The sequence below is a fragment of the Merops nubicus genome, unplaced genomic scaffold (genome assembly GCF_000691845.1).
Source record: "Merops nubicus isolate BGI_N331 unplaced genomic scaffold, ASM69184v1 scaffold23633, whole genome shotgun sequence".
NCBI classification, from domain to species: Eukaryota; Metazoa; Chordata; class Aves; order Coraciiformes; family Meropidae; genus Merops; species Merops nubicus.
Window position 1 is genome coordinate 1 of NW_008601286.1, and position 17576 is coordinate 17576.

Consider the following 17576-nt stretch of genomic DNA (forward strand, 5'->3'; position numbering starts at 1 on the left):
CCCAGACAGAGTTGTTGGGGACAGCCCTGACTTGCGGACTCAGCTTTGCTTTGCTTCTGTTTTAGCTGTTTCTCTGCTACCTTTTCAGCAGATTTCTTATTACACTGCACTGGATTGCTATATTTTTAACCAGAAATAAACTAAGGATTAGAGCATGTGCCAGTTAAATTCAGTTCTTTTCCTTACATGGTCTTATTCCCTCCTGTCGCAGTTTTTTTCCTTCCTTTCCCTTTTCAGGCTATGGGTGGCCAGGGTAAATGAGAACTGAAGGGCTGTGAGACCCCAGTAACGTTTCTACTTCATTTTCCAGAATAACTCTGCATCATCTTCATACCTCTTCCTTTTTTTTTTTGTCTATTTTCCTTTTGGGTCTTAGTCATCGTTTTTATTCTCGAACGGCTGCTACACATTTGAACCCAAACCTGCCAGGTTGTGATTGCAGCCCTGGGAACCCATCCCTCTGTTTCAGAATCTTGGTTGCAACTCTTGGTGAAGGCTCTCAAGGACTTTTTTTTGGCCACCCAAGCGCGTGAGGCAAAGGTGCTGCCAGGAGCAGGTGAAATGGTTGTATGCAAACACAGAACGATATTGAGAGATACATAAAACACCCCAAAATGCCTCGTTATCAATCAAATCAAAGTGGTTGTGATTTCAGGACTAGCTTTTTCACACTGGTGACCGACTGGTTGTCCCTGCCCATGCCCACGTAGCAGCAGCTCTGTACAAACACAAATGCAACTTGGGTTTTTCATCCCTTTGTGCCACGGGGTAAAGCCTCAGCCCAGCCGAGGTTTGCTCCGGGAGAGAGGCAGCTCAGCTCTAATATTAATTGCCTCCTCAGCCACGTGTTTAAAAATAACAATTCCTTTATTAATCACAGGGAGCTGAGCAATTTGTCTTAGTCCTGGGCTTTTCACATTTGCCCAAGGCCAGAAATATTCTAGAGGAGGAGCCCAGGGAGAGAGGTAATTCAGTGTATTTCCCTGTCTTATGAGCCCTGGATTCACACACACCTGCCTGGGGCACATGAAAACGTCCATCACGGTGGTGTATAAATCTCTGTAAATTATCCATACCTGCTGCTTAATGTCCACGCTGACAGATGCACACGGGCAGCTGGAGCTTTGGATCATTTTTTGTTAGGCTGCAATAGTATTTTTCTTTCCCTACCGTGTCAAGAAGCAGCAGCTGAAACACAAAGAGGGGCTGGGGCTCAGGAACCAGCCCACCTCCCACCATCCTGACCCTCCCTGGGGACACCCAGGTCCTCTGGCCAGGCCCCACCTGTGTGAGTGATGGGCTGGTCGACACCACGTCTTTGAGGAAGCCAAGAGGGAGGGAACATAAAAAATCCTCCACCTGCTCGTGCCACGTCAGCTCCTCACCAGCCCATCTGGTGTCTGGTTGGCTTCTACCCGAGACCCAGATTCTCCAAGAGCACTGGGACTCTCCAGGGTCTGATTTTTCAGAGGTACTGAGCTGGTGCCACATCTGCCTTCCTTGTGAGGAGTTATGAGGTACTGCTGGAAAAATAAAGCCATCCAGACTGCAACAGAAGAGGAGGAGCGAGAGGAGGAATAACATCATATCCATCTTGAAGGTCTTAATCGAAACCCAGGGACTAATTAGAAGTCCTGAGAGGCTTTGGAGGGAAAAGTAGGAATTCTTTTAGATTGGCTTGGGTTGAGGTTAGCTCTGGAGCTGTGTGAGAGGCAGGACAGAGCAGGGGCAGGGTGGGAAGCTGTGCACACAGAAGGTGGACCTTGCAGGCTCTTGTGGCGATGAGTTTTCCTGGTGTAAGGAAACCCATCAACTCCCCCCCCAGCCCCTGAGGGAACTCCAGCAGCCTCATTGCCTCCCACTGACCTTTCCAGCAAGGCTCGTTGGCCAGCTCTGCACCGAGCCCAAGGCTCAAACCATTGCTGAAGACAACTGAGCAGAGAGAGCAGCAGCTAACGTGCCTTGGCATCACAGCTCCACCAGGACTGTGCTGCCCTCAGAGGCATTGCAGGCTCCGAGTTCCTTTATGGGTCTGTTTCCATGCCAGCCCAGAGGCACTTAGCTCCAGCTCTGCCACCAACCTGTTCTTCCAGGGTATGTGTAATCACCTCATTACCATGCCAGGCGAGGGAGTTTCACCAGGCACTGAACCCCCCCGGCGACTGCTCGGTGCCCCAAGGTCTGAATATGGAATTTGGGTGCATCGTGAGCTGTCCCCCCTCACTTGGGGCACCTTGGAGATCATGCTCCATAACACGAAAGGAAACTTCACTTTCTAGATGTTGAGAGATGCTGACTGTTGCCTAAAAGTTTCTGCTGGATGGCTGGCTTAGGGATGCTGCGGTGGGTTGGACATTCTCTATCTGGAGGTAGCAGTGGAGGATGAACTTCAGCTTCATGCACAGCTGTCACTTGCTCCACTGCACTGCCACCCAGTAGACTCACAGCCCTGATCAGCTGCCTGTTTCCTCCTATCCCCAATTTGGGTACACTGTTAACAGCACTGATAGGCCAGCAAGGCTCCTGCTCTTCTACAGACTCACTGGTTTTAATGTGATGAGAACAGCAACGTCCAACCCCTCACCTCTGCCCCAGAAGCAGCCACCTCCACACAGCAGCAGCTGCATTTTGGGATCGGGTGTTTGGTCTTGTTGGAAGGGACCTTAAAGGTCATCTAGGTCCAACCTCCCTGCCCTGGGCAGGGACACCTCCCACTTCTTCACCTGTAATGTCAAGCCACCGTGGGTTAGTGATGAGGATGCTGCAGCTCCTGGGCCAACAGCTGCCTCTCAGCAGAAGCTGAAGCACCTGATTTGGTCCCATTCCCACTGAGACCAGCCCAGTGTGTGCAGAGCCCAAGCCCTTTGCCAGTTTGGGACTGGTTTACCTCCATAACCCACCACAGCAGGTAGGCAGCAGTGCAAGGAGACCAGCAACTCCACCTGACTGAACCAAGCCCTCACAAATAAAAACCCCCAGGAGCAGAGGTGGGAGGAGCCATCCTTCCAGCCACAAATGGCATTTCTCTCTGACTCAGCCCAATTACCCTGATTGCTCTTTGATGAACTCCACAGCAAGGTTTGCTCACTTCCACCCTCCTCACACCACACCCATGTGAAGGAGAAACAATCCCATGTGTTAGAAGCTGGAGTTAGATATAAACCAACCTTCCACTGTGGCCTTTTTTGTGCAGCCCCTCAAGTCAGATGTGCTTCAGTTGCCACTCTTTATTTTTCCCCTCCTAGCTCTGTGTGTAATCCTAACAGCAACATCCAGTTTTGCTGTGTTACTCACAGAGCACTCACCCTGTGTGTGGCCCAAAAGAAAAGGGATTCCTGAAGACATTTTCCTCCAGGATTAAAAAGAAATGTAACTTCCAGCCTTGTCTTGGAGCTGAAATAAACCCCAACGGCTCCTTTCCAGGTACAATAATAAACTGAGGTCTCCTCTGATGTAAATGTTTAGATGTTCATCCCTTCACAGGGAGAGGGACAAAAGCAATGGTCAGATGGATGCCAAAGGAGTCACTGGGTTTTATCTGGGTGTTAATACATTGAAAAAGGTACCTGCTGCTCTCTGAGCATGGCAGGCAAGAGGAACTACTCTTAAGACACTGCTGGAGTTCCTTGGTTCCTAGTTTTCCACCAGGTTTTAGCCCCATGCCTCCTCTTGGCTATCAGTTCAGGGAAGGTCCCTTCACCAGTGTCTGCCCACCTGCAAAATACCTTCCTCTTTAAGGCACTTTTGGACCCTACACAAGAAAACTGACCAGAAATCTGAGCCAGCAACCCTGAACAGGCTTCAGGGGGTGTTCAACCAATGCTCAGAGGTGCAAGAAGGACACTGAGGGGCTGGAGCATGGCCAGAGAAGGGCAACGAAGCTGCTGGGGAAGGGTCTAGAGCCCAAGTGTGGGGAGGAGCAGCTGAGGGAGCGGGGGGTGCTGAGCCTGGAGCAAAGGAGGCTCAGGGGAGACCTTCTGGCTCTGCACAGCTCCTGACAGGAGCCTGGAGCCAGGTGGGGGTCGGGCTCTGCTCCCAAGGAACAAGCCACAGGACAAGAGGAAACAGCCTCAAGTTGCCCCAGGGGAGGTTTAGGCTGGATGTGAGGAACAATTTCTTGCCCTTGAGGGTTGCCCAGGGCTGTGCCAGGCTGCCCAGGGCAGTGGTGGAGTCCCCACCCCTGGAGGGGTTTAAAAGAGGTGCTCAGGGACATGGTTCAGTGACTGCTTTGGCAGGGCTGGGTTAACAGTCAGATTCAATGATCTTGAAGGTCTCCTCCAACCAAGCTGATCTGTGACCTCAAGGTCCTGTTGCAGTTTGGTATAAAAGGATCAGAGTTTGCACTTCCTCAGACCATGGCAGAGCCCATCACATCCTCACCTCCTCTTTAGGCACTCTCTGGTAGCCATAATCAGCCAGCCCCACCTCAGGGAGAAGTTTTACCTTTTCTCAGATGTTTCATTTGCTCAACCACCACGTGAGGGCTTCCAAGGCACATTTACACCAGTAAGAGCTGGGCTGGGGTGTCCCAGGTCAGCCCAACCTCACAGCAGAGCAAGGACAGCCCTGGGGAGCCAACATCTTCCCTACAACCCACCCTTCCAAAGCCTCCTCCCCCTCAGCTGCAGGAACAGCTGCTGTGCCTCTCACAACTGGCCCAGCCTGGCTCACAGGTTCCTTGGAAGCCCAACTTTCCCAGTCTATACCTTCTCCAGTCATGCTCAGCTTGGCACAGAGCACAACCAGGGCTACGTTCCAGAGCCCTTGAGGAAAAGATGAGAGGAAAAACCTCAGATCATCACTGCATGCACTCCAACTGATCTGATGCATCCAGCTCCCCCATCCAACAGTCTCTCTACCAGAGAAGAAGGTGGGAGAATCCTTCCCCGTGGCTGCAGCAGCACTGTATGAAACCATCCTTCATCCTTGGCACTGCTGCAACCTGGCTTTACCTCAGGGAAAAAGAGATTTCAAGGTATCTGCATTTGAAAAGGAAAAAACCCAATAAATTATAAAGCACATCTGGCAAAAAGCAGGTGTTCCCCTCTCTGCTTGTGCCTTGGGAATGGAGTCCTGTCCACAGAGGCTGCTGTTTTAAAACCACTATTTTCCCAACAAAAATAAGGAATCATAAAAAATATAATAAAAGCAAAACCTGCAAATGCAACTCAGTGGCAAATTCCTCAAAATTTTGCACAGAAAACCACGGGCAGCACACACAGACAAAGGATCAAATGCCCAGAAAAGATCCAAGTGCTGTCAACCACCCCAGGTGACAGGACAACGGGTCAGCTGATGCTGTTTGCCCAGGAAGGCCTCTGCATTCCTCACTAGATTGCCAATAAATGGGTTGTTTTCTCCTCTGGCCTCTTATCCCACATGGAAAGCACCTCCCTGTCAAACATGGTTTTATCTTGACAATTAAATCACATTAGCAGCCTGCTCTGTTTAATCTTCATTATATCATCAGCCTCACAGAACCCAGCCCTGGTCTCTGAGAGCTGTTTCCCTGGTGATGCCCCTGCCACAGCAACCCCCTGGCACCTCGGGTGTTGCTGCAGGAGGCCAGTTGGTGCCTGCTGCTGCCACCTCAGCTCATGACTTGTTGTTGCTGCAGCAGACACTTGTATCCCATCTGCTGTCCCCACAGACCACAGCCCTGCTCTGCTGGAGAAAGTGATGCCTTGAGAAGGGCTGAGACAGGAAGCAAGAGTGAAGAAAATACTAATCCTTCAGGATTGTCAGCCCACTGCCTCCTGTCCCCACAGCTCCAGCAGGTCTCAAGGTAGGACATTTCACTGCTCATAAAAAGCTGGCTTGTAGGACAAACTGCTTTCTTGGCCAACATGTGAGAAACTGAACGTGGAGACTCCACAAGCAAAGGCAAAACTTACTACAGCTAACATTAAAAAGAGACTTCTACCATTACATGCATCAGGGGGTACAGTGGTTCTCCTACAGATGAGGTAGGAAAGGATTCCAAGGTTTCTCCAGGCAGTGCAGACATCTCAGAGCTGCTGGTGCATCTTACAACCACCACCTGCACATTTCACAGTAGAAAAGCCAGGGATTAATTGAGATAACCAAAGCAATGTAGCCAAAAAGTTTATTGTAGAAACCCTTGGAGACAGGTTCTAGTCCCAACCAAGGTAGGGAATCAGAACCAGTGAACCATTGTGATGTGCAGCTTGTCTTGACAGACTCAAAACAACTTTTGAACAAAAATATGACAGTATTGCATACACCAGCCTCAGGGGAACAAGTGCTTGGACAGCAATCCTGTTCCTCAAGACCCTCCCAGGACCCCCAGGGCAGCAACAGCACACCATGTGTGTGCCCATGAGTGGGCCTGTGGAGACTGGGCAGCCCAGAGCAGCCCAAGCTGGTGTGCCAGGATGCCTTCTGGCAGATCCCTGCTGAGCTCTGGGGGGTCACCACTGCTCCCAGCGTGTTTCTTCACTCGTGGAACAGCCCCCACAACACCTAGACTGAATCTTCATAGAAAGTCTTTGCCATGGCATGTGCCACTTTCAGCACCTTCTTCTCCTTGGCATCTGGGCCCATGTTGCTGCGGGCCAGTTTAACCCAGTACTGCTCTGTCCTGGCCAGGTAGTCTGTGTGCTGCTCCTCAGGCTCAACAGATGGGTGTTGCTCCTCTCCTGGTACACGATGGGAAGAAGACAGAAAGGGAGGTCACAGACAGCTAAGGCAGGCAGTCTGCTCTTCTGTGAGTCAGCCTGAGCAAGGCTGCTCTTCAGCTAACCTTTTCATTTAACAGCCTAGCAGCAAGCAGTGAAAGGTCTCCTCCTCCAGCACTGCGTGGAGGAACACTGCTTTTGCTGGAAAACTCACCCAGATTCCAGTGAGGCCCTCCAGGCTGCAGTGGAACCAGGAGGTGTTGTACCAAAATGCACTTTCTATTGCTATGAAGACAACGTTTGTACTGATCATTACCTCCCTCATCTTCACTCTCCTCTTCAGAGCTCTCCTCTTCCTCTTCACCTCCCTCTGCACCCTCTGTATCATCATCCTCTTCGTCTGACTCTGACTCCTCCAGCCATTCTTGTGCCTCTTTGATGAGAAAGAAAACAGAAGAAATAACTAACAAGCTGTTTCCCACTCCTACACCCAGAACTCCCATGGAGGATGCCAGGGCAAGCTCAGGCAGAGGTGCTCCCTAACATCCCTGCTGTATTTCCACCCACTGCACAGGGCCTGGCCCCAACAGGGAGCACCTAGTGCACCCTCCTGCAGGGAGCAGGGACTTCTGCAACCATAGCAGGGTGCTCAGAGCATCATCCAACCTCCCCTGGAATGGTTCCAGGGATGGGGCAGCGACCACCTCTCTGGGCAGCCTGGGCCAGGGGCTCACCACCCTCAGCAGCAAAAAATTCATTCTCTCTAGTCTAAATGTTTATGGTTGGACTTGATGACCTTCGAGGTCTTTCCCAACCTTATTGATTCTATGATTCTAAATCTCCCTTTTTTAGTTTAAAACCATCATTCCTCGTCCTGTTGCAACAGACCCGGCTAACAGTCTGTCCCCAGCTTTCTGCTAGGCCCCCTGGCAGCCCGGGCAGCCCCCAGGGGGTCTCCCCAGCTGGAGCCTTCTCCTCTGTGGCTGCCCCAGCCCAACTCTCTCCTGCTGGGCTCCCAGCAGAGGGGTTCCCCCCTCGGGGCATTGCTGGGGCTCCTCTGGCCCCGCTCCAGCAGGTCCCTGGCTCTGCTGTGCTGAGGACTCCAGAGCTGCCCCAGCACTGCAGGGGGGATCTGAACCATGCAGCCACTGCCATAAGAGATATGTTGCTCTAGGACAGATCCAGTTTCTTTCAATAATGAGTAGAAAAATCCACCAAATGCATTCTCACTGAGGTCCCTCAGATAATGCTTTCTGCATTTGTCTGCATGGCTTGGTTTTCAGAGCAGACAGACCAGATCTCACACTCTACAGTGATCCCAAGGCTTCTGCAGCAATGGTGACCCTAAGACACTGCATATCACATACTCACAAGTTTTTCTGGGTCTAGGAGACACTACTCAAAGGCCCACCACCAGCCCTTGAGGAAGCCCCAGAGCTGTTCTTTTTGCCTAGTGTATTGTTGCTACGCTGAAGACAGAGATCCCACCACCAGAGCTTACTTGGATCCATCTCCACCAGCACCTTCCACTCTTCCATCTTGTGCAGGTCGATGCTGTAGAGGTCACTGAGGGTGAACTGGCGGTCGCCCACCTCAAACATTCCCCCCCACAGGTAGAGGACCCCGTGCTTCACTGCCAGCATGGCATTGGAACGTGGGCACGGCTCCACTCGCTGCCCCAAGGCTCCATCCTCCTCCTCCTCCTCTGATTCTGACCTTTCCTTCTCTTCTGCAGGTCCAGAGATCACCTGTTTGATTGTCATGACAGTGCCATCTTCTGCCACCACCTCTTTGACTATCTCCACAGGGCCTTGGGGAGGTGGCTTCTCCACCTCCTCATCTCCAGCACCCTCTGCCTCAGCCTGTCTGCCGCGTCTTCGCTTCCTCTTCTCTGATTTTGGTCCCTGTTAACAAGAACAGGGGACAGGAGGAGACTGTGTGTCAATTGTGTGGAACTAATAAGTTCATACAAATACTACAGATGCTGCAGGGAGGGAGGGGGAAGAATTCAACTATTTTTCACTACAGTTCTAAGTCTCAAGTGATAGATGCGACCTCCTCCTCAGCATGGATTTGAACCAGCCAGAAAACAAGGAGCAATGAAACTCCTGGAGAACTGGTGTGGAGTTGCTTCCTCTATTCATGGCAGCACGTGCTGAAGGGGCAGAAAACAGTTCTTTTGTTCTCCACAGACACACAGAATCCACTGGGCTGTGGCAGGAGCAAGAGAAAATAACCCACAATTTTCTGAATGGGTGCTATATTACAGTGCATTACCAGGAAGCACTCCAGGTCTCTCAAGTGCTCTATGGAAGAGCTGGAAAACAGTCAGCTAGGAGGGCAGAAGCAAACATCTGAGGGCATGTTTGCTTGTTATTAGGTGACTGACTTCCCTTTTTGAGGAGGAGTCAAAGCCAGCAACAGTGGGGTGGAAAAAAGGAAGTTCAAGCAGGTCATTTGCACCTCACTTCCCCCTTGAGAGTGGTTCAAACAAAATTCAAGATCTGAGCTGAGGGTGATATTTCTGAAGTTCTTACAAGCCAAGGTTAATATTTCACCTCTCTAGTAGCTCATCAACACTGGCAAAGAGGGAGAGTTTTTCTCCCAACACCAGATCTTTTCACATAGCACTTACTGAACCATCTGATGTCAGACTCACACATCTGACCTGGAGCCAGGCTCCAGTAAATCACCTTAACTAGGTTTTCATGCTGCTTTGTTTCATTTTGTGTTACACAACAATGGGACACATGCAGCCTGACTCCCAGAGAAGGGAAGTTGCCTCCTGAACTCTTGCTCTGTGCCCAGCCATCAGGGCTCACGGGCTTCCTCCTCCCTCCCCAGAAGGGTCACAGTCTGCATCACAGAGTGGAAGCAGAGCATGGACAAGGAGCTATGTGGCAGAGGAGGAGAGGGGAAGCCTGAAGTCAGAGAATTTGGTTGGTCTGGCAGCAAAACCCTTGCTGGAGTTGCACATCTCTGGCTTCATTCTACAGCCTCTCCCTCTCTCCACAGTCAGTGGGTCACAGAAGAAAGCAGCAGCCACACCTTGTGGCTCTGCTTCTTGAGTGCCCCAAGTTCTTGCTGAGAAAGCTCCATGGGGCCAAAAAAAGACCCAGAGGACACGTGTCAGATGATGAAGGAGAACGAGCTGAACCTATCTGTGTTATTTTTAAAACAGAACCTTTAGCTGTCCAGGAAACCAGCGGTTTTTCCCCATGTCATAGAAATAAATATCATTGAAGAAGTCCCCTTCGATGCTCTCTTCCTCTTCCTCATCATGCACACCCCCAAAGAGGAGGGATCTGTTATTGGGAGCAGCTGCCACGGAGAAGCCAGACCTGGGAGGGGGCTTCACTCCAGAAGGGTTGAGCCGAGTCCACGCCCACCTCTCTGCTAATGGAGAAATGGAAACATCAGCATCAGCAAAGAGACCCCTGACCATTTTCAGGTGGTCCAAGGTCCTTCAGTACTCCAAGTTCCTCAAAGACCCACTTTGGACAGTCTCAGAACTGCACAGCTCAACTTCAGCCTGACCCTTCTACTACAGCTCTTTGCAAGGAGACCCAACCACGCTTTAAAACAAGGCTCAGCAGTGGGAGGTTTCTGCTCTGCACCCTCCACTCCTGCTCCAATTCTTTCTACTCTGGGTTTACACCAAATCCCTCCAATGGTGGCTGGGAGAAGCACATGCACTGGTTCCTCAAGTTTGTCAAAACAGGAATTTCCAGCGTGGAGAACTCTGAAATCCCAAAGATTCTGTGTTATGAAACAGAAAAGCAGTGATCAAAATGTCCCAGAAAAAAGGAATTTCAAAATGTTAATTCCCTCCCACGTACAAACCCAAAAAAAAATCCCTGAAATACCTTTTCTTTTAGTTTTTCCTGAAGCTGCCTGTGCAGGCCAGAGCTCCTCACAGAGTTACACAAGGAGCCTGGAGACCCTCCACTCTATCTCAGACTGTTCCAGGGCCAACTGGGAGGTGTCAGCCTGGACAATGCTGTGAGCTGGAAGTGATCCTCTGACAAAGTGTAACCCAAACTTCCTCCAGAGCTCTGCCAGTTCCTCAGATGTTTCTCCACCATCTCCAATCCCACCCAGTGTTCCACTGCATCAGATCTAACACTGACATGAGCTCTGAAATCTCAACAGGAGCTTGGAACCACAACTCCTCACAGCCTTCAGCTAACCACAGAGTTTTGCTCAGTGAGGCAGACACAGCCCCATCTTCTCAGGCTGTAAAACAAGAGCATGAGAAGGGGACAGAACAGCACCACCAAGGTCTCCCCTCCCTTTGCAGAGCACAGCAGGGAAGAATTCTGCCTGCACAGGTGACCACAATATCATTGAATACTTTGGGTTGGAAGAGATCATTGAGTCCAACCCTTCCCCAGCACTGCCAGGTCCCCACTGCCCCGTGTCCCTCACACCACATCTCCACGGCTTGGAACCCCCTCCAGGGGTGGGGACTCCACCACTGCCCTGGGCAGCCTGGCACAGCCCTGGGCACCCCTCCAGGGCAAGAAATTGTTCCTCAGCTCCAACCTCACCCTCCCCTGGGGCAACTTGAGGCTGTTTCCTCTTGTCCTATCTCTTGTTCCTTGGGAGCAGAGCCCGACCCCCACCTGGCTCCAGGCTCCTGTCAGGAGCTGTGCAGAGCCAGAAGGTCTCCCCTGAGCCTCCTTTGCTCCAGGCTCAGCACCCCCAGCTCCCTCAGCTGCTCCTCCCCACACTTGGGCTCTAGACCCTTCCCCAGCAGCTTCGTTGCCCTTCTCTGGCCACGCTCCAGCCCCTCAAGGTCCCTCTTGGAGGGAGGGTCCCAAAACTGACCTCAGGATTTGAGCTGTGTCCTCCCCACTGCCCAGTCCAAGGGGCAATCCCTGCCCTAGCCCTGCTGGCCAAACTAGTGTTGACACAAGCCAGGATGCTGGTAGCCTTCTTGACTACCTGGGCACGTGCTGGCTCATCTTCAGCTGGCTGTGACCAACACCTCCAGATATGATGGCCTGTCTTCCTTCTACAGCACATGTCAAGAAAAAAGGGGAACATAATTCCTCCAGGATCTCCCTGCAGCTGCTGTTTCCTTCACCCAGCCCCTTTCTTTTTGAGCTAGAGTCCCAATACACAAACCCACTGAGCTGCTCCTGGGAAGAAGAAATATTTAAATCAACTCCTCTGCTGTGTTTAGCCCCACAGCAAACACTGGGGCATAGCACTTCTCATGAAAAGGTAAATTTTGTTCTGAGCTTGGGTTTTGGTTTTTTTCTCTGTTACTCAAAGGAAGAGAAAGGATTTACATTCACAGTCCTGCAGCATCACTTCCAGCACAGCCTTCCCAGCTGCAGCAGGAGCTTACCTTCCTCCTTGCCTGCACCTTCAGCCTTCAGCAGGAACATATCTGTATGCAGGGTGCCTTTGTCAACATCCTTCTTAATTCTCTGCAGAGAAGGGACAGACAGGGATGCTCAGTGAAACAGTTTCAGTGCCCAAAACACAGGAGGTCCAACTTTTCAAGGCCTAGAATAGTGGTATGGGTCATTTTGAACTCAACACCCCACAGGGGAAGGAAGGACCAAGGGAAGGACCAAGGTCCTGCCTTTTACTCTGCCACAGACAGTATCAGGAGCCCTCAAGGCACCAACTTCTCATCCATGCCTGTTTCTCTAGCTGTAGAAGAGTGCAGATAACCACTCTACCCAGCTGGCACACAGCAACTACCCACTCAGTCTGCAGGCCCCTCCAGGATTCTGCCCCTAGCACTGAGCAGAAGCTCCAAATGTCTGTTCTGTACCAAGGCCCAAGTTTAATCATGGATGTGTGCCTAGCACACAGACTTTCAGTGTCTGCCACCACCCCATCTCCATCCCCCCAAGAGAAACAGAGCTGACAGCTCTCTCTGCACCACAGCCCAACTCCTGATGGCATTTTTTTGATTTTTAGCATTGGGGGCCCTACAGAGCCTTGGGCAAGAGGTTTGGGGTTTTTTTTTTTCCTCCTAAACAGAAACAGAAGCCTCACTTCCACCTCTACTAAAGGCAACAGCAAGAGCAGGGTCAAGCCTCAGCTGGGGCAGTTAAATGCATCACTTGCCCCACGATTTTCCCTTGCTCCTGTCACTGCAAGCCCCTGCATCCCAGTGCTCTTAGCAACATGCAGCATGAGAGCAGCACTACACACCACTGTAGGAGGCCTTCTAATGGCATTATCCACCCATCCTTCATGCAGAGCTCCTGCTTCCTTGCATTCCCCTTCCTCCTAGGGGCAGCAGCATTGTTGTGCTGTGCAGCTGCCTCCAGGATGCAGGCAGAGGATCCCAGCAGAAGCTGGGAGGGTTGGGCTGAGTCCTCAGGAGGAGAGCAGGGCTTGGGTGGTCCTGAGAGGACAACAGCAGGGTGCTGTCCTGCCCTGCACCCCCACAGCCAGCCCTGCACCTCACACTCAACAGCTTTTGCTTTGTGTGGTGGCTGCCTAGCCCAGGATCCAGTCTCTAGGGTCAGTGTTAATCCTTGGACAGGCAGAAGAAAGGGTTTGCACAGCAGTGCTGTAAGGTGGATGATGCTGGGAGGCCCTGGGGAAGGCTGCTAGCTAGGTGCCAGAGGAAACTGGAGAACCCTGCTCCCAGTGCAGCAGGAAGGAAGCTTCAGTTGACTTGAGGAGCAGGGACCTTCTGTGGGGCTGTCCTGGGAATGGGGTTAGCCTGGGGCTGTGGTTCACAGGTTTTCTTGCTCTCCACCACACACCTAAGCGTGGCCACTAGCAAACTGAAGACACTCTTCAAAACAGGATGCCTACACTGGAGAGGTCCTCTGTGCAACCACTTCAGGGGAGTCAACAACTGCATTATTCCACCTGCTGTCCTTGAGCAACAGAACATCAGGCACACAAGGGACAGGAAGCCATCAGGAACAAGCAGCAGTGACAGCCCTGACCTTCAGAGTAAGAGGTTACCCAGGGATGACTCCTCAGCCCTGACACTTCTCCAGCACATGGAAAACAAGCAAGACAAGTTTTTGCACTGTGAGTAATTCTCAGGCACAGCTAGAGGAGCTCTGGTGTTGGAGATGGGGTTGGAGGGGCTGGGAATGGGCAGAACTTTGAACAGACACCTGTGAGAGAGCTGTGAGGGCAGGGAGAGAAAGAAACACCTTCTAGGAAAGGTCCTGTTAAGTAGAGGACACTGTTTCACAGCCTGTTGGTGCACACACTGTGGCATCTACAGCAGCAGCTCTCAAGTTCAAAGGGCTGTGAGTCACTGTGCTGAGCAAGAGCCATCCTAGGGCAGTGTCACACATCTCCAGCTCTCACACAAGCCCAGAGCAGCAGAAGTCACCCCTGAGCTGCAGGCTTTGTACAGTTGAGGTACAGCAGCCTCTGTGGTCTGTCCTTCACCTTAACAAACATCCAAGCCTCATTGGAGCAAAGAGCTGCCAGGGATGGATGGGCAGAGGGGAAGGAGAAGGGAAGTAGCCTTAGAATCACAGAATCATTCTGGTTGGAAGAGACCTTCAAGAGCATCAAATCCAACTGTTCCCCCAGCACTGCCAGGTCCCCACTGCCCCGTGTCCCTCACACCACATCTCCACGGCTTGGAAACCCCTCCAGGGGTGGGGACTCCACCACTGCCCTGGGCAGCCTGGCACAGCCCTGGGCAACCTTCCAGGGCGAGAAATTGTTCCGCAGCTCCAACCGCAACCTCCCCTGGAGCAACTTGAGGCTGTTTCCTCTTGTCCTGTCCCTTGTCCCTTGGGAGAAGAGTCCAAACCCCCCCTGGCTCCAGGCTCCTGTCAGGAGCTGTGCAGAGCCAGAAGGTCTCCCCTGAGCCTCCTTTGCTCCAGGCTCAGCACCCCCAGCTCCCTCAGCTGCTCCTCCCCACACTTGGCCTCTAGACCCTTCCCCAGCAGCTTCGTTGCCCTTCTCTGGCCACACTCCAGCCCCTCAAGGCCCTTCTTGGGAGTGAGGGACCCAAAACTGACCCCAGGATCTAGTCCTGCTGCCCACACTAGCACTGATGGAAGCTAGAATGCTGGTGGCTTTCTTGGCCACGTGGGCAAACGCTGGCTCATCTTCACCCAGCTGCTGACCAACACCTCCAGGTACTTCTCCCCTGGGCAGTTTCCAGCCACTCCTGCCCAGGCCAGGAGCACTGCAGGGGGCTGCTCTCACCCCACAGCACTGCAGCGAGCCCAGCGACTGCAAAGTGCCTGTCAGGCAAGAACAGAAATGGTGCTTTCCTCCTCCTCAGCCCCAGGAGAGCTGCAGTTTGTCCTGAAATGCCAGACAGAGCACACCTTCACGTGTGCAGGGGCACAGTCAGATGTGCAGAGCCTGCAAGGAAAGAGGGGAAGCAGCAAAGAGCAAAGGAGCAGGGGGCTTGGCTGCCACGCAGCCTGCGCAGAATCCCTGCGTTAGTTTCCTCCTGGAGCCCACGTGGCTCCCTGTAGTAAACACGCCCTGTGTGCAACATGAGAAAGCTTCTCAGGCTGAGAAAACCCCAAAGAGGTGGAGTGGGAGCTGGTTATTTGTTGTCACAGAGATGCCTGTTTACCCCAGCTTGGACAGGCTCAACAGCAGGCACCTCACCAGCGAGTGGCACAGGGGCACTGCAGAGATCAACCCCCCTGCAGCCAGGACACCCTCCTGCCCTGAGCACATCACTCCAGCAGCCACAGGAGGCTCCTGCTCTTGTTCCCCACACTGGCCTTGCCTTGAAGTTGCAGGTGTTTGCTTTCAAGCACTAAACTGGTTTGGAAATCCACAGCCTACTGTTGGCACACGCAGGTATGTTATTAGGGAGTTATGTGAGCTTTAGAGGCAACAGCTAAAAGAAAACCCAAACCCCAGCTCCACTGGCAGGAAGATGCCTCTTCACCCCCTTTCAAAGGGCAAGGAAACTGAGGCACAGAGAGCTGTTCTTGAGAAGGAAGGGGAATCAGGATCCCCTGTGTATAACGTGCTAAACATGTGTGATAAAAGATCCATGGTGGCAAAATACATCCAATTAGCAGAAGCCCTCAGCAGGCAAAACTACAGAGGGAACCAGTCCCACCAGACCCTGCAACTCAGGCAAACACCTCAGCCCTGCCACAAGCAATCTCCCAGCAGAATCCAGTTCAGCTTTGCAAAGCTTGCCATTAAAACCAAATAAAAATATTAAAAATGACAACCTTAAACCCCCAAGCCCCTCCATACTAGTCTCCTCTGGCATCCAAAAGCCTTGCATAGAGGTAACACCAGCCCTGCCACGGCCTGTAGGCTGCTTGCACCTGCAAGGTAGAGCAGTGCTAGCCTCCAGCACCTCCTGGCCACACTTGCTGTGCCAGCCAGGCACAGTGCTCACGTTGCCTAGCAATAGAGAGGTCTCTTGGCTTTATCCAGCCAAAAATGCAGCTGGCTGCAGCAAGCCCCATCCCCAGCATGAGGAACGGCCAAGGACACCTTTCAGACCAGCAGGAGAGCAAGGCTGAGCTGCCTGTGGGATTTTCAGGCACATTTTAGGCAGAGCTGACAACACCCACAACATCCCCTGCTGTAAGAGATCACACAAGTTGCCTTTCTCATTTCTAGGCTGAAGATGAAACAGGTGATCCCAGGGACATCTCCGTGCTAAGAATCGTGCATCTGAAAATATCAGGCATGATCCTGGCAGTTTGGGCACTGACAGCTCAAGTGAGTGGCCCTCAGGGTTGTAAAGCTCCTCTCCCACCATGTGCATCCTGGATGTTCAGCACTTGGTCAGCAAAATCTCCTGGCTGGCCCAGGCAAAGGCACGTCTGGGTACCAAGGGTCTCATCCTGGCTCTGTATACGAGTACTGGAGTGCCTCAGACAAGTCACTCAAGCTGCTCAGCCTCCACTTTCCCAGCCAGGAAGGAGTCTGGCTTACACAGGCTGCATGAGGGGAATTCAGCCACACAGACAGACACTGCTGAGAACTGACCCTCCACGCTCAGCTCTGCACCAGGCCCCAAAAATCAAAACAAACCAAACCCCATCTCTGCTCCTGCCTTCCCTGCCAACCAGGCTGAGGATGGGCAGACTGATCCCTTCATCAGGAGAACATCAGGCTGATCATCTTGCTCAGGCTTCCCCCAGCCCCAGCAGCCAGCTGGGCACACAGACACCCCCAGTTCCACCCACAACCACCAGCCTCCAGGGCTTACAGCTCCTTCTGCCCCTGGCAACGTGCATTACACCACACCACAGGGCTAGGCTGCTACAGCACTTCAGATTTTCAAGGGCTCAGGGGAGCACAGGATGCGAGGCAGCAGAACTGCCCAGCCCAGGGAGGCAACCATATCCTGCTGATACTAAAACAGAGGAGCTATGATGGTTTCCACTCCTCTTCCCTCCAAAATAATTCACAGTATATAGGTGCTTGGCCTCAGGCAGCCTCCACATAAGTCTGTCCCTTTTTTACAGCACATGTGCAACTTAGTCCTGCCTCTTATTACAAGAGAAGTCTCCATGTGACTTGGTGAATGCTTGGACTCCTGGCTGTTTTCATATGTAAAAATGCCTTCATATGTCCAAGAAAAGCCTTCATAGCACTCCTGAATGCAGCATCTACCTCTGACTGGAGACAAGGAATGGGTCTCCTCCTGTACCTGCCCAGCTCCAATTCAGTATTGTTTCCTCCACTGGCTACCTCTCATTTCTCCCAAGGGTACCCCAGCCAATGCCCCTGTGGGGAGCACACAAGCAAAACACACTTTCTTCAATTCAAAGTCAACCCAGAGAGACTCAGCTCCACAACCAGCTACAAGCAAAGCCAGGAAGAGGACTAAATAGCCCCACACTAATGAAATCGTGCTTCTCCTGGAGGGGCTAAAATGTTGTCGAGTTAAATTTTCAGAGGCATGCTGAAGGTTTGTTGCTTTCCACTCTTAAAGCTGCAGAGGAAATTCTGCCCAGCACTCTGGTCAGTTTGTAGCTTGGCTGC

At 52.1% G+C, this 17576-nt stretch overlaps 1 protein-coding gene across 1 annotated transcript in view; it reads right to left on the reverse strand.

Annotated features, from left to right (window-relative positions):
- Positions 1-6483: 6483 nt before the first annotated feature.
- KLHDC4 (kelch domain containing 4) overlaps positions 6484-17576 on the reverse strand; it is a gene marked incomplete at its 5' end in the record, with an annotated part of 13980 nt that continues 2887 nt past the window's right edge. The window contains 5 exons of the mRNA XM_008937958.1: positions 6484-6659; positions 6955-7071; positions 8140-8542; positions 9823-10031; positions 11995-12076. Coding sequence (XP_008936206.1) covers positions 6484-6659; positions 6955-7071; positions 8140-8542; positions 9823-10031; positions 11995-12076 — 987 coding nt within the window. The remainder of the gene's footprint in view (positions 6660-6954; positions 7072-8139; positions 8543-9822; positions 10032-11994; positions 12077-17576) is intronic.